This window comes from Apium graveolens, chromosome 10 (assembly GCF_009905375.1).
Source record: "Apium graveolens cultivar Ventura chromosome 10, ASM990537v1, whole genome shotgun sequence".
NCBI lineage: Eukaryota > Viridiplantae > Streptophyta > Magnoliopsida > Apiales > Apiaceae > Apium > Apium graveolens.
Window position 1 is genome coordinate 93,862,998 of NC_133656.1, and position 18,141 is coordinate 93,881,138.

At 35.7% G+C, this 18,141-nt stretch overlaps 1 protein-coding gene and 1 pseudogene across 1 annotated transcript; one reads left to right on the top strand and one right to left on the bottom strand.

Moving 5' to 3' along the window:
* Nucleotides 1-12,227: 12,227 nt before the first annotated feature.
* Nucleotides 12,228-13,549, top strand: LOC141693571 (protein VACUOLELESS GAMETOPHYTES-like). Its single transcript, XM_074498710.1, has one exon. The coding sequence runs from the start codon at nt 12,406-12,408 to the stop codon at nt 13,327-13,329; it is 924 nt and encodes a 307-aa protein (XP_074354811.1). The 5' UTR covers nt 12,228-12,405; the 3' UTR covers nt 13,330-13,549.
* A 472-nt stretch (nt 13,550-14,021) lies between these two features.
* Nucleotides 14,022-14,692, bottom strand: LOC141690757 (transcription termination factor MTEF1, chloroplastic-like; annotated as a pseudogene).
* Nucleotides 14,693-18,141: the final 3,449 nt, after the last annotated feature.

Genomic DNA, 18,141 nt, shown 5'->3' on the forward strand with positions numbered 1-18,141 from the left:
TATAATAGACAAGGAAGAATCTCTTGATAAACATGACACAACTGTATAGCAAATAGTGTTAACAAAAGCTCAGAATTCAGACAGTGGAGTAGAGTACACAAGAACCTGGATGTCAAAGTCATCCAGAAACTCTTGAATCTCCATCCACACAAGAACCATTACCTCAAAATGGTGATGAAGGCAGAATCACTGAGAACACTGTGAGAATAGTTGAAACTGATGAAAGATGCAGCTGCATATTAATGTTTAATCAATCAACTGATTCTTCAGAATCTCACAAGGTATAAAATGGATACTCACTCTTCTGGTGAAATGAGTATGATTAGACCTATATGGATCACCCCTAATCATATGATCACAAACAACTCTTCTCAACCACCTCTTATTTCTACAGGTCAAACAATATTTGATCCTTTCATGTGAGAGAAAAGATTGAGAGAAAAACAGAAAATAAGAGCGGCAGAATCCTTCCTGGCAAAAGGAGAGGTAGATGAGTGTCTGGATTTAGTAATCCTTGTGAGGAAACTCTGACTCTTAAAAGTCATGATACTAGTGCAGCGAGAAGTAGTGAGACTACTTATTAAAAAGAACAGAGAGTTTAGAACTTTGTTACTGAAAGACTTTTTCTGCAGGTCTAAGTAAAGTCTCCTATTCTGCTTGATGAATTCATCACTACAGAAATCACTGAAGCTTGCAGCTGCAGATATTGTTCTAAATGGACAATGACAAAAGATTGAACAATGTGCATCTAGATGAATCTTTCCACCTAGAGATAATGTCAAAAAGAGGGAGAATATATCTAAATGCAAAAACAGCTGTTGGATGTTGTCAGACAATAATACTCCCTTCTTGATAGGGGGAGAGAAGAGTAAATCTAAATGCACTGGTGGTACAAACTTTATAAGGGCAATGTTGATGCAGATAATATTAAAGACATGTATAGAAATAAAGTTTGTTAAACTCAAAAGAAGACAAATTGGGGAGATTGACTTCTGCAATTAGTTAGAGTTTTGACATCATCAATCAGAACTTGTGCATAATTTCATAATGAACAAGTTGGGGGAGATTGTAATATATAAGTGATGATGTCAAAGATTACTGAAGATAACAAAATCATTAGTGTCCCTGATCAAAACTAAGACAATTGGGGGAGATTGTTGTGCAAAACATGCATGTATCTCAACAAGACTAAGACAATTTGTCAACCCTAAGTAAGTTGTATTGTTATCTTAATTTGTATTTTGTACTTATAACATTTAAAGTCTGTAAAAATGCAAAGGAGCAGACTGGAGTCTTTTTCCTGAAACAGTATCAAGCCTAAGGATTCTATCTGGAAGAAGATCAAGATGATCATGCCTCAGAAGAATTTTGAAGAAGCTTGGAGTTGAATAAATCTGTTTGGATAAAAATACTCTAAGTCAAGATCTCTACAAGTCACAGATTTAATGTTATAGAGAAGTCATTCGAGAATTCCAGAATGGCTTATAGAGAACTCAGAAAGCTTATAGAGAACTCACAGATATCGACAAGCTAAATTGAAGACATGAAGATTGGAGATATCAACAAGTCAGTTTTTCACTAGAGAACTCAGAGATATCGATAAGTTAAAATTCACTAGAGAACTCAGAGATATCGATAAGTTAAAATTCACTAGAGAACTCTGAGATATCGACAAGTTAAATTTTACTAGAGAACTCTGAGATATCGACAAGTCAAGAAGCCACTGGAGAACTAAGAGTTATCGATAAGTCAAAGTGAAGATGTGAAGACTAGAGATCTCGACAAGCCTAAATTCTCTTATAGAGAACTGAAGACCTCTACAAGCCAAACTAAATATAGAGTACTAGAGATCTCGATAAGCCAATATACTTATCAAGATGTCAAGTTTTCTATAGACCTAAATTGGAGATCTCGAGGTAAAATCTCAAAGTATAAAGTTGCAGATCAGTTCAATATTCAAGATTAACAATCAACAAACAATCCAAACAGCTGTATTGACAAGTCTACAAAAAGCAGCTTGAAGAATGTGCAAGATCAATGGTGAAGATTAACTGACAAAGGAAGATCAAAGTGAACACGGGGTGCTAAGGATATGCTAAGCCAGAAATGAAAGATCTACTTTTCTATAAATAGAAATGACAAGTGACAGTTTATAAAAGCTAATAGCATATCTTATTGTACACTGTGTAAACCAGGAGTTAACTGAATTATAAAGTTAACACTTGTCCTTCAGTCAGTTGTAACAAGTTAGATCAAATTTCTTGTAACACTCTCAAGGAGAAGCTAAGCTCTTTATCAACAAAGAGCCTAGAAATTTTGTATCAAAACAGTCTTAATTTTAATATAAAATTGAAAGAGTATTGAAGATTTGTGTTCTTTATTTTCTGCAAGCTTAATTTCTGCATGAACACATTTTACTACAAGATTTAATTTACTTTGTTCAACCATAAACATTCAAGAAAAGTCCAAAAACAGTAAAACACATTCACCCCCCCCCCCCTCTGTGTGTTATTCATTTCTTAACAATAACAACACAAATATGCTTATTTGATCATACAATGAATGAGGTCCATAAAAGACTTATGCAATAATACCCATGTAGCGAGCATTAGGTTAGTGGATCCCAGACTATAAATGCCTTAGGTCACTAGGCACAAAGTCCCCTAAGAACTTAATAACTCGAGTATTAAAGAGCCCACTCGTGATCAATTATGCATAACACAAATATTTTTCTTCTTCTTTTTTTTCATTTTTTTTCACATGATTTCTGAACAAGTGAGTTTTGCTCCATCTCGCTTAACCCTAGACTACTCATATAAAATGAGCCGGCTACTAGCCATTTGACACCTAGCCACAACAACTAGCAATGAAATCCAATTTTTTCTCCAATTTTTAAATATCCATGTTATGTTGTCATTAAGAGAATATCCTAAATTCTAAATATAAACAAGTGATTAAACCTTGACAAACAAATAAGACATGATCATGATCTAGCACTCAAGCAACCTATAAGTCTTAGTGAAATTTATTGCTTCTAACATGCAAATCAACTCGATAGGACCTAACATCACTATACACGACATCACTACACTAGCATCAATATCACAAAACAGTCGGAAAAGTAAACTTAAGGGATCATGTTATAATGCAAATGCATGAACTATATGCAACATATTAACATGCCAAATAAAAAAAAATAATAAAAAAACTACATGACAAATATGCAACTATATGAACTAAACTATCATGAATATACAAGCTATATGGACACACAAATAACATAAATTCCTTAACTACCACCCCCTAACTTAAAATATTCACTGTCCTCAGTGAAGGTAATAGTAGGAAATCAGGCATACCTACTCGAAATCAGGATCATCACCCTCAACGGGTGGAGTGTCAGGAGTGTTTGGAAGCGGGTACACAGAGTCCTCACCGAATACTGGCCACTATATATCAACTCATGTGGCTCTGAATGCAGTCCCCAATGCCTGGGTGAGATCATGTGCAAACCTACTATGGATGTCATGCATCGCATCCATCTTCCTCATCAAGCGCCTATATTGCGCTGAACCCAAACCAGCATTATCATGTGCTTCCTTCTGCTGCTGCTGTTGTGACCGTGAAGGACCAGCCTCACCTAACTCAGCTCTCCAAGCTACTCTGCTCGCCTGAGTCGTACCACCAGCATATCCCTGAGGTGCTGGACGTCCTCCTGGAAAGTGGTCATAAGAATAACCAAGCCCCTTTAGATCAGGCTTACCACCGTACCACTCCTGCATACTCAACAACATTGAACTATCAATCGGGGCACTAGGAAGCTACAGTTGCTCGTGTGCGGGCCAATGAACACCAACCGTCACACACAACTTCGTCACAATGGACGCATAGGGAATAGAACCCGCAGTACTGCCTCACAGAAACCTCAATATACCCTGATAAATCACCATCCCGAGATCCACATAATCTCCCTGAAGAATCCCCCATAATAATCATGCACGCTCCACATTAACATATGCACATGAGAAGATGGCATGATGTTGGCACAAATAAAAGAATTCCATGCACGTGCAAACCTGTTCATGCACGAGACAGTGAAAGTGGAATACTCGTTCGTGCCCTTCTTGAACTTCCAGTGAGTACTAGGAACACAGAGCGTAACAACAATAAAGTCCAAGTTAAAATCCTCACCGGTCTTAGCATTTCAATCCTCCTGCTCTGGCCGTCTCTCGGGCTGATTGATCACCCTCCTAATAGCCTCAACACTGTATTCCACAGTCAACCCCCTCACCACAGTAAAACCGTTATTATCCGCCTTTGCATTCGCGTAAAACTCGCGAACCACACTCATAGGCACCGCAGCTAGTGCCTCAAAAAAAGTAATCCAACCCATATCCAAAATCATCTCCAACAACTTACCATCCCTCCCTGATGGCAGAAAACCTCGCTCCTTGTCTATGGGCTTCGAAAGCAGCCTCGTATACTCCGCCTCAGCCTCTGGAGTTACAAACCTGGGCCTCACACCCCCAACACTAGAAGAATCGGTGGTGCTGCTGCTAACTTGGGTTCATTGTCTTTTGGGTGCCATTGGAAGTGAATAAGAGAGAATAAGAGATGTGTATAAGAGAAGTTTAAAGTTTTGAGACTTGAAAAAGTGATGGAGAGATTTGTGTATAAGTGTGTGTATATATAGGAAGAGAATTATATTTAGAATAGAAGTGGAATTTGATTAAGGGAATAATGGGAGGAATGGGGTGTTTGAAACTGAATTGGAGAGGGAAATATGGAAGGTGGGAGCAAGAAATTCGGGTGTGATTTGATTTTGTATTTGATTTCTGATTTTCTGATATTTTTCAGGTCCAGGGAGCCAGTGCGGCCGCACCGCATGGCAGCGCGGGCGCGCCGTGCTTCTGGAAAACCAGCGCGGCCGCCCCGCATACCAGCGCGGGCGGGCCGTGCTATTGAAGTTTCAACGTGGCCGCCGCGCTTCTCAGCGCGGGCGCGCCGTGCTTCTGTAGTTGGCACTGAATTTTTTGTCTTTTTCTTATTTTTTGTGGTTTTCTCCTTATTTTCTTCTTCCTCTATCTACTAATGTACAACAAACTTGGGTTGCCTCCCAAGAAGTGCTTGGTTTACGTCGTTAGCTTGACGTAGAATCCAGAGATCAAGTTGACAATAAAACGGCCCCATAGTAATGCTTCAACCTCTGTCCATTCACCTTGAACGCTTGGCTTGGATCATTTTCAAAAATCTCCACCGCTCCATGTGGAAACACGGTTTTGACAACAAACGGCCCTGACCACCTCGACTTCAACTTTTCAGGAAAAAGACGGAGACGGGAGTTGAATAAAAGAAGTTATTGCCCCGGCACAAATGATTTGAGCACTAGACCCCTATCGTGCCACCTTTTGACTTTCTCATTATACATCTTGTTGTTCTCATGCGCTTGAAGCTGAAACTCGTCGATTTCATTTAATTGAAGCATTTTTTTCTTACCAGCTGCATCCATATCAAGGTTCAACTTCTTCAAAGCCCAATATGCTTTATGCTCTAACTCCACAGTCAAATGACATCCCTTACCATAAAACAACTGAAACGGTGACATGCCTAGCGGAGTCTTGTATGTTGTCCTATACACCCAAACAGCTTCATCCAGCTTCAAAGACCAATCCTTCCTCGATGGACACACAACTTTCTCTAAAATACGCTTGATCTCTTTGTTAGATACCTCAGCTTGACCATTAGTCTGAAGATGGTAGGCTGTAGTAATGTGATGATTCACATTATATCTTTGCATCATGGCAGTGAACTTGCGATTGCAGAAATGCGATCCCTCGTCACTGATTATGACTCTTGGAGTCCCAAATCTTGTGAATATCTTCTTATGAAGAAAATTAAGCACTACCTTCGCATCATTCATCGGCAAAGCCTTGACTTCAACCCATTTCGAGACATAATCAACCGTTAACAAGATATATTGATTATTGCAAGATGAGAAAAATGGCCTCATGAAGTCAATTCCCCAAACGTCGAAGACTTCAACCTCGAGAAGCACATTCAGAGGCATCTCATCCCTCTTGGACATATTACCAACACGCTGACATCGATCATACTTCAAGACGAACTAATGCGCATCCTTAAACAATGTAGGCCAGAAGAATCCTGCTTGAAGGATACGAGCTGTTGTCTTCTCTCCACCATAGTGGCCTCCATAAATAGTCGAATGACAATCTCGCAAGATCCCCCCCCCCCCCCCCGTTTCGCTATACGGAATATATCTCCTGATGATTTGGTCAGCTCCTTGCCTAAACAAGAATGGCTCATCCCACATGTACCACTTCACCTCATGAAGAAACTTCTTCCTTTGAGCAGAAGACAAATCTGGAGGCATAATATTGCTCACAAGGTAGTTCACAATGTCTGTGAACCACGGTTCTTCCTCTTGCACCCCAAACAACTGCTCATCGGGAAAAGACTTATTAATCAATATCTTATCCTGTGAAGTTGCACTTGGATCTTCTAAACGAGAGAGATGATCAGCGACTTGATTCTCAATAACTTTCTTGTCCTTAATCTCTAACTCAAATTTCTGAAGTAAAAGAACCCATCGAATCAATCTAGGCTTCTAGTCCTTCTTCGAGACGAGATAGCGAATCGCAGCATGATCAGTGAAAACTTTCACCTTCGTCCCAAACAAATAAGATCGAAACTTCTCAAAACCATAGACAATAGCCAATAGCTCTTTCTCAGTATTAGTATAGTTCGGTTGAACACTATTGTGGGTCTTACTAGCATAGTAGACCACATGAAATATATTATTCTTCCTCTGCCGAAGAACTGCTCCAACTGCATAGTCACTTGCATCACACATCATTTCAAAAGGTTCATCCCAATTAGGTGCAGTTATGATTAGTGTCGTTATCAAACTCTTCTTTAAGCTCTCAAAAGCAGCTAGGCACTCGTCATCAAACTTGAACGGGACATCCTTCTCTAGAAGATTGCACAAGGGTTTAGAGATTTTAGAGAAGTCCTTTATGAAAAGCCGATAGAAACCCGCATGACAAAGAAAGCTGCGGACTCCCTTAACAAAAATTGGTGGAGGAAGGTTTTCAATTACCCCCACCTTGGCTTTATCCATCTCAAGACCCTTACTAGAGACCTTGTGCCCAAGAATGATGCCATGTTGCACCATAAAATGACATTTCTCCCAGTTGAGAACCAGATTGGTCTCAACACACCTTTTAAGGACGGTGCCAAGATTTTGCAAGCACTCGTCAAAAGAATCACCGAACACAGAGAAATCGTCCATGAACACCTCCACATTCTGACCAATCATATCGGAGAAAATGGCCATCATGCATCTCTGAAATATGGCAGGTGCTCCATACAAACCAAAAAAAACTCTTCTGAAGGCAAAAGTACAAAATGAACTAGTAAAAGTAATTTTTTCCTGATCTTCTGGAGCAATACAAATATGATTATAGCCCGAATAGCCATCCAGAAGACAATAATACTCATGCCCAGCCAATCTGTCAAGCATCTGATCAATAAAGGAAGAGGGAAGTGATCCTTCCTCGTGGCCTTGTTCAACTTCCTGTAGTCCATGCAAACTCTCCACCCCGTGACTGTTCGAGTAGGAATGAGCTCATTCTTTTCATTAGCTACCACAGTGATGCCTCCTTTCTTCGGCACACACTGAACTGGACTCACCTAAGAACTATCAGAAATGGGATAGATGATCCCTGCATCTAGCCACTTGAGAATTTCCTTCTTCACAACTTCTTTCATGACCGGATTCAGCCTTCTCTGTTGCTCAACAGTAAGCTTGCTACCTTCCTCTAGCAGAATTTTATGCATACAATAAGAAAGGTTGATTCCCTTGATGTCTACTATAGTCCATCCAATTTCCAATTTGAACTCTCTCAGAATTCTTAAGAGCTTTTCCTCATCACTACCTGAAAGGTCAGATGCAATAATAACATGCAAAGAAGATGCATCACCTAAAAAAGCATACCTTAAGTGTTCAGGCAATGGTTTAAGCTCAAGTGTAGTAGCTTCCTCAATAGATGGCTTGAGGCGCTTTGGAGACTTGTTCAGCTCCTCCAATCCAAGAGATTCAAAAGGCATATCAAGCCTTCGCTTCCAAGGAGAAGCATTCAAATACTGTAACTGTTCATCGTCTTCACTATCTGAATTTCCCAATAAGGCCTTTTCTAAGGCATCATACCTTAGCATTTGATCAAGTTCTGAAGTAACCACAGAATCGAGCAGTTCCACTTTTAAGCACTCCTCGTTATCAGTAGGGAATTTCATGGCATTGAATGCATTGAACGTCACATCCTGATCTAGTACTCTCATAGTGAGCTCACCCTTCTGCACATCAATCAAGGTTCGGCCAGTAGCCAAGAATAGTTTTCCCAAGATTATGTGAATCTTCTTATCCTCCTCGAAATCAAGAATTACAAAATCAGCAGGAAAGATGAGTTTGTCCACCTTGACCAAAACATCCTCCACATGTGCGTTTCATGTGCCCAACTTTAAAATATGTAGGATCAATCACCACTGCCGCCGCATCTCCGCCTCCGTCCGAATCTCCGGCGAGCAACTCATGCCGCTCCTACCTCTCTCGCACACACTCCCCGCCCCTACCTCTCGCAAACTCTCCTCTTCTTTTTACAGATTCAATTCATTCTCCGCACCTGCTACCTTTAATCCTCTCGTTACTTCTTCATCTTCTCATCATTTTCCATCAATCTCTTGCTCTTCTTCATCATCTCCCCGTTGGATTTCGACTCCATAGCTTTCAATTAAAAGTCAATCTGATGACAGTGTATGAGAATATATGAAGGTGAGAGGAGGAGAGGATGGTGAAGGTGGGGAAGAAGATGCAGGCGGCCACAAATATTGGTTCTGTTTGTGATGGTTTTAAATAAAAATGTTAAACAGTTGAGCTAGGGTTTGTCTATTGATGGGCTAGGCCTGACTTAATTAAGCCCTTATTAAATTATAATTTTTTTAATTATTATGATCTATATCTTATTTTTGTGTAAATTAATTTATATTATTATTTTATGCTAGAACTAAAATTTTACAAAATCTTATTTTAATAATATATTATTTTAATAGAAAAAAATGGAATTATGATTTTGGCTGATTTTATCATAAACTCCACCAATATTAGTGTGTAGTGAAATTTAGTATAAATTTTAATTGTATCTTATTGGTGAAAATATTCAAGGTCTGAAGATTAAAAATCTTTATATTAGTCATATTAGTGGTATAACCACTAATATAATTGTATAGATTTCAATATATATATATATATTAGTCATATTCGTGGTATAACCACTAATATGGATGTCAATATATATATATATATATATTAGTGATACAACTGTATAGATTTCAATATATATATATATATATATATATATATATAGTCCTACTCAGCTACGAACCAAATTAAAATAAAAACTAAAAACCTCAGCACAACCCAAACTTGGCCCAAAAATAAAACCATCCAGACCAGCCCAACCCAAACTTGGCCCAAAAATAAAACTACCTAGTGTTTGGTCCTGAATTGGTGTTTCGATTTTTTAAAAAAAATTATTTATCGATCCAACTATACGGATATCAATAGATATACATATTAATAATATAACCAAAGTTTCAGATCAAAATAATTTTATTTGGTTTGCCATTTTAACAGTCAAACATCAGTTTGACTAGTACAACTACCTAGTGTTTGGTCCTGAATTGATGTTTCGATTTTTTTAAAAATATTTTTCATCGATCCAACCTTATAAATGTCGATAGATAGACATATTAGTGATATAACCAAAATTTCAGATCAAAATAATTTTATTTGGGTTGCCATTTTAAACGTCAAACATTAGTTTAACTAGTACAACTATATAGTGTTTAGTTTTGAATTAGTGTTTCGCTTTTTAAAAAAAAAATCATCGATCCAACCATATGGATGTCAATATATATATATATATATTAGTGATATAACCAAAGTTTCAGATCAAAACATTTTTATTTGGTTTGCCATTTTAAAAGTCAAACATCAGTTTGACTAGTAAACTACTTTGTGGTTAATCCTGAATTGGTGTTTCGATTTTTCTAAAAATATATTTTATCGATCCAACTGTATGAATGTCAATAAATATATATATTAGTGATATAACCAAAGTTTCAAATCAAAATAATTTTATTTGGTTTACCATTTTAAAAGTCAGACATCAATTTGACTAGTATAATTACTAAGTGTTTAATCTTGAATTAATGGAAAAAAAATTCATCGATCCAACCGTATGGATGTCAATAAATATATATATGAGAGATATAATCAAAATTTTAGATCAAAATAATTTTATTTGGTTTGCCATTTTAAAAGACAAACATTAGTTTGAATAATACAACTACATAGTGTTTAGTATTGAATTGGTGTTTCGCTTTTTTTGAAAAATATTTTTCATCGATCCAACCATATGGATGTCAATAGATATATATATATATTAGTGATATAACCAAAGTTTCAAATAAAAATAATTTTATTTGGTTTGTCATTTTAAAAGTCAAGCATTAGTTTGACTAGTATAACTACTAAGTGTTTAATCTTGAATTGGTGTTTTGATTTTTTTAAAAATATTTTTCATCGATCCAACAGTATGGATGTCAACAGATACATATATTAGTGATATAACCAAAGTTTCAGATCAAAATAAATTTATTTGATTTGCCATTTTAAAAATCAAACATTAGTTTGACTAGTACAACTAACTAGTGTTTAGTCCTGAATTGGTGTTTCAATTTTTTTAAAAATATTTTTCATCGATCCAGCCGTATGGATATATATATATATAACAAATCAAAATAATTTTATTTTGTTTGTCACTTTAACTTTCAAATATTAGTTTGACTAGTACAACTAACTAGTTTTTAGTCCTGAATTGGTGTTTCAATTTTTTTAGAAATTTTTTTCATCGATCCAACTGTATGGTTGTCAATAGATTTGTATATTAGTGATATAACCAAAGTTTCAGATCAAAATAATTTTATTTGGTTTGCAATTTTGAAAGTCAAGCATCAGTTTGACTAGTACTACTTTTTAACAAATAAAGAAATTTGAAAATTTAGCGCATAAATTATTTTTTTATGAACTAATTTTTTTTATTTGGAAAACTTTAATTCTCTCCCATATTCATAATTTCAAAATATTCACTAACATTTGAATAAAGTTTTTATTAAAAAATAAAATTCTGAAAAATCCTAAATATAACCGAATTCCATTGAAATATAACTTCGAAAAGGGCAGGAAATTTCCCTCACTTTTTTTTGAAAATTTTAAAAGTATGGGTAAATTTCCCGCCATTTTTAAATATAAAATTTGATCGAAATTGGTTGAATTTAGAAGTGCTAAATAAATTACTTTGTGAAAAAATTCTCTCCACTTTTTTACAAGGGCTAAATTCGACCAAAAAAATTGGTCGAATTTAGGGGCTAAATTCGACCGGTTTAATTTCGACCATTTTAATTTTGACCGTTTTCGGTTAAAATTGGTTGTAAATACGACCGTTTAAATACGGCCATTTGAATTCGACCGAAGCTGGTTAAATTTAGCCGTGTCCAAAGGATTCGACCGTGTGCGGTCGAATTTAACCCCGGTAGAATTTAAATCAGTTGTATTTAACCTTATTTCTTGTAGTGCATGTTCTTTTATATAAATTTAAAGTATATGGGTAAGTTAGTCATTTCAATGAGATTTTTTAATCTCATGAATATTATCAACATGTTCTCTTATTATATATAAAAGAGATATAAAACCAAAATATGATATAATTTGGTTCAATTATTATTCCCTATTTTAATTTGTAAAAACAAAAATGAATAGTGTTTTACATCTACTAAATTACTAAATTGCTAAAATATTAAACAATATTCTTATCATCCTAAACTACAAACACAACTTCTTTCTATTTATTTTTTTTACTATAAATCTATTATTATCATATATTTATACGAATATATTAAAGTTAATATTATGATATGGTTACACCAATAAAATAATAAAGATATTTATATTAACGAGAAACGGTGCAATGCACGGGGGATTTAAGCTAGTATTTTATAATAATATAAACTCCAGTTAGAAAATTGCAGGCAAATTCTTTTTTATTTTATTGATTGACCAAGTTCGTAGTCCTGTGATGGTTATGATTTTTTATTTGATTTCTTTCTTTATGGTTATGATGGTAAGATTCGTACTAACATGTCTAAATCCCTAGTTTGATGCTGCAGAAATCAGCTAGGGAGATTGACTATAACATTTTATGCGGTGAATAGGTAAGAACTAAAACTAATTATTGCTATAAAGTCAAGTGATCAACAGAGAAAATAAGCATGGATCACAAGCATTTCAGCCACCCTCATGGCCTTACTTTTCTTCAAACTAAACCAAATTCTGAAACCATTTGTTCTGGTTGCAAGTTGTATTGCTCCGACAAAACATACGTGTGTTGGGAATGCAATTTCTTTTTTCATGAACAATGCTTTCTCGCAACTCGCTCTATTGATCATCCTGCTCACCCTTTAAACCTTGTCCCTTACCCAACTTATCCATCTGGTAGCTTTATCTGCAATTCCTGTAACCAACCAGGTTTCGGATTCTCATTCGGCTGCTCAAAATGTGACTATGATCTTCACCTTCATTGTTCAAATTTCAACGTCGAATCATCCACCAGCTCTAGACTTCCTCCGTCTCAAACACAATTGAAACAAATAAGTCATAAGTCTCACCCCGAACACGTTCTTCATTTCTTGTCTGCACCATCTTATAAGGAAGGTTTTTTCTATTGCGATGCTTGTGGAGAAGTTGGAGAAGCGTCTGAGTTCAATTGCAGTGTTTGCCATTATGATCTTCACGAAAAATGCGGGAATTTGCCTAAAACAATGAAGCGCAAAGATCATGAACACCCGCTTACATTATATTACTCTGCTAAAGACTTGGTTGTGCCCGAGGGTTCTCAAATCACATGTGATGTATGTTTTCAAAATGTTCATGAAAAATTATGGAATTACTACTGTAAAGAATGCGATTTCGGGACTCATGTTAAATGTGTGATGGCAAAGGCAAAAGCAAAGTCCAAAATGGAAGCAGTGGTTGAACAAAACCTTGCGACTAAACTGGAAATGATGAACCTTCAAAGTATGAAACAAATGTTTGATGCACAAAACGAGATGTATGAAACTTGGATGCATGGTCCGTATCAGTATGGACCGTATGGCTACGGGCGTTACAAGTACGAAACTAAAATAAGGTATTAAACTACACAGCAACCGATGGTTATGTTTTCTGTTAAAATTCTTAATAAGATCAGATTTGTAATGCAGTATATGTATGCGCATATCTGAGGAGTCATGTTTTCATTTTGTTCTTATTCTGTAATATTGTTGTTTTTATGTACACACAAACAATAACGTGGTTTTTGGAAATTTTCTGAATGGCTTAGGTACAAAGCCAATGTAATTTGATGTTTAATGCAAATTCTGGATTAATAATGTAATTTGATGTTTAATGCTGAGGCTAGCACAAGATCAAGGATAATTAACTTCCCTTGCTGGATCCTATATCGAATGTATGTGTTGAATCTGTTTTTTCATTCAACCAGATTCTATCAAATTATCAAAGGAACCACTTCATTTTTATTGAACTACAGTTAGCTCTGATTCACTCAGACAGGTGTACACTGTTTCAGAAATTACACCTGAATACCTGATACTACTTGGCACCGAGTGAGTGTCAGGTAAAAGTGTATAGATGGACTGCAAGGTGCAGATGTGTGATCTGTGAAACACTGTGCTTTAAACTGCAACTAGGTTTTAAGTTCATGTGTATCAAGTGTAATCTATCCAATTTTTTACCCGCGGAAATGTAATTACAAATCCTCCAAGAGAAAAGCAAAGTAGCGCGGAAATGTCATCAAATGCTCGAAGCTACCTCCCATCTCATTCGTAAACTACTCCAAATTCGGCTTAAAATTATTATCCACACTAAAAGTAAACAACCCTGGACATCTCAAACTACTTCACTTCTCGAAAACCTAAACTCATCAAATGATCCAACTTAGGAATAAGCGTTTGTTCCACACTCAACACTAACAAGATTGCATCTTTGATAAGCCAATGCATTCAAATCCTTAAACCCAAGTCCCATAAGATAAAACAAAGCTGGTTCGAGCTGGCCTTTCACACTTGAAACAAGTAATCTAGGACATTTATTAATTACTTTCCGGAAATCTTGATCCGGGGCTTGAAGGTCAAGAGAAAAAAAAAATTGAAGCAGGGTTCAAGTCAGTTTTGATCTCAGAAGTTCGTATCTTTGGACTCATCATGAAGATTCTTGCCAAGTCTTTTTGGCGAATGCCTTTGGATTGGAGAAAAGTGATTATCGCTTTAATCAAGTGTAACCAAGCTTTGTGAAGAGAAGGGTTTAATGATAGTGCTTTGCCTGATCAACTCCCATGATTTCAAGGCATAATATTTTGTCTTTGAATTGGTAAGATATGTTAATGTGTGTGGAACTGTAGAGCGCATTTTTTTTTCTGCAGTGCTTTGGGCTTTGCTGTGGAAAGAATTTGTGGTTCTTGAGATTATAAGGATGTTCAAGGCTTGCTACATTGAGAGTCATGTGATGGTAAGATTGCTACTAACATGTCTGAAATCCCTAGTTTCATGCTGCACTAATCACCCATTGAAATCGACTAAATATGTAAGAAATAAAGCTATTAAGTCAAGAATACAGGCACAGCTGCCTGATAACAAGTATCAAGTTCACAATCTAATTCAAACTTGATCCAAATACAGAATTCATAATCAGATCATGGAAGACAAGCATTTCAGCCACCCTCATGGCCTTACTGCTTACTTTCCATCAGAATAAACATTAATCTGAAAAAGTTTATTCATGTCGCAAGTTCCCTTGCTAAGAACAAACATATGTGTGTTGGGAACAAGCCCTTCAACTATTGTCTACTTCACTTTATAGCCATGGTGAATTCGGTTGTGGCGAAAACGGTAAAGATTTTGTATTCAACTGCAGAATGTGCCAACATGATCTTCACAAAAATTGTGCAGCTTTGCCTGAATTCATCTCTGGATTATATCCAAGAATACAAAATCGATCATGTTCGTGGCAGTGCGCTTTGTTGCATACCAAACACGAATGCTTTTATTCTAAGAGTTACAGACAATCATATTCTGCTTGGCATGGAAAAGAATATATATAACATTGAGCATGTGCCCAGTGCCCTCTCACATGCGTCCATTTCTAGCGCTATCTAAAAAAGATGGAAAAAAAAATATGCAACAGTCTTTCTAACAAGTGGCAACAAGCAAACTACTAAGGCAGTCCAGACTATCATTCTTAGACATCTACTTATATGCGCATGTGCAAATCCAAAATGACATAACTAAGCAATCTCCGCCACAGCTTAACTTGACAATCATCACACCCTGTGACAATAAGAGGCAAGCTAGAATGAAATCAGCCCACTTGACTCCCCAGTCAAGACTTTCCGGTACATACTTGACAACAGCATTAACAACCCACAAAAACATCCGTGTTCCTCTGACATAAATGTGGAACCTGGTACCTGTCAGAGCTTAGGTAACAAACAGTCATGAACCCTGGTAAACATTACCACCTTAATCCCGGTATCCTCATTCATATATAATTCTACAGATATATAGATTTTCAACAAAAGCCCATATATCTTTTCAAAAATAAATTCCAGGCAGTTACTGTATTCTCATATGGGTTAGCTGTCTTTAAGTTGCTTTCTATTTTCCGTGTTTGCGCAGGCCAAAATCCTGCCAAGGTTCATCAAGTATCCTGGTTCATATCGTATGATATAAAACAAATGATTCAGAACCAAAATAGTAAAGCTCTAAGATTAAGACAGGATATTTGAGTGCCTTGGGAGGATATTTCAGTTTGCCGTATATTATATTTGGGACTGTCTGTTTTATGAAGTCTCCCAATTGAGTTGACAGTGGATGTCTCATTTGTGTACTGTTGTGCATAAATAATAGATTAAACTGAAGGAAAAAATAAACAGTGCAGGCCACCTCAGATGAAAGCAGAAGGCAGTTAGTGTAACTATCAATAATGTTTGCCCAACTCATTCCACTTAAACTGGGAATGCGTATTATCGTTGCAGGCTTGGAGCATAGCATCGTCAATAAAAAACATGAGAGCTATTTATTCAAAGGAGAATAAAAGGAACACATAAACCATAGGAATAAAAGGAGAATAAAAGGAGAATAGGGAGGGGAGGAACACAGTTAAAAGGAGGTTCAAGCACATGATAAGGGTCGATGAGAGTGGTCCAATTTTCATCATTCAAATCAAAAGACATGGTAACATGAATAGAAGTAGTGAAATAAACCATAGATCCAAGAATTAAATACAAACTTAGACCCTCTCTCCTTTTCCGAAGGTTTGAGTGCAATAAGAACATTCTTGTGAATAGTAAACAAATCCTCCTTTTTAGCTCCAACAATATAGAAATGAGGGTCTATAAATTCAAAACAACATTCACAAGGAGGCACAACACCATCTTCAAATACAATTAGTGGTGATATGTCAAAGCTTCTTGAATTTGTAACAAATAGAGGTGTATCAAATTTATATATCAAATACCGACCATCATCTCTACGCACAAACAATAAGAGTTTACCTGAACGATCACTATCAAAATCAGACCTCAGTGATTCAGATGCCGAGCTGCTCATTGTGTGCGGATTCAAATCAATATCAGATAATTGAATATGACTGTGCAGGGGTAGGTCAAATAACAACCTACCTACGTTAGAGCATCTCCAAACGTCAAAAGCCCTAGCTAAAAATCTAGGCCATTATATCCTTATATGTAATTAGAGTAAAATATCCTTATATGTAATTAGAGCAAAGGAGATCATATGGTACGGTATGGGATGGTATGTGATTATGGGTGAGCAGAAAACTGCAAAAACCGTCCGCACCGCACCAAACCACACCGCAAAACGCGGTTTTTAATTTTTGTGGTGCGGTTGCAGTATGAATTTTTAATAAACCGCGCGGTGCGATGCGAGTTGTGATTTTAAATTTCTGAAATACGGTTCAAACCGCACCGCACCGCAATATTTAATATATTATAAATATATATATATATATTTATATATATATACACTTATATTCCTATCGGTTAATATAAATAAACATTTTATATTCTTAGTTAAACTGAATTTCACCAGATGACCATAGCATCCTTACTGAGTTAAAATTATATGTTAAATTCATTAAAGAATTCAAATGGACGACGCATTCTGACAAATAAAAAAGAGACTACAAAATCTCTTGTTTGTATTTCTTCACTAGGAAAACCAAAATCGAAGTATCTCTTCTATATATAATAGCACAACAAGGGGATAATATTGTGAGATTAAAAAGTCTCATTGAAAAGACTAAACTACCCCTGTTTTTAAAATTTATATAAAAGTTGTGTTTTGTGGGAATCGAACTCGGGTTGCTTCATTCTTCTATAAAACCTCGTACCACCACACTATATTGTCACATGTGTTTTTTTATCATACACATAATATGTAAGTGTGCTAAATGAATATTTTATTTAACTTTAAAGATAGCTACTTGAATTCCGCAAAAAAAAATGATAGTTACTTAAATATTTGTACAATTAATTTTAAAGAACTGAATTCCAGATATAAAGTTAGGCATAATACATAAATGGATTATTATTTTATTTATTATTATTTTTTAGTTTGAAAATATATCTCATATATTTTTAACAATTTTTTATTATAAAAAGTAATTAAAATATATATATATATATAATTTTTAAAGAAAATATTAAATATAGAATCGCCTATTTATAAATAATCTAGATTGGTATTAAATATTTAGATAAGTTCGAATTATAATGAGTCAATGAATTTTAGTTTATTTTAAATTTGAAATAAGAATTTGGCTCATTTTTCAAAAAATACTCGAAATTTGACTACATAACTAGCCGAAAAACATTGTCACATTCTACGTTTAGTAAATTTAAATTACAAGTTCGACGAGAATATCTTACCAAT

Excerpts from the sequence above, each read along its gene's own strand:
- LOC141693571 (XM_074498710.1), top strand. The coding sequence starts at position 12,406 with ATGGATCACAAGCATTTCAGCCACCCTCATGGCCTTACTTTTCTTCAA.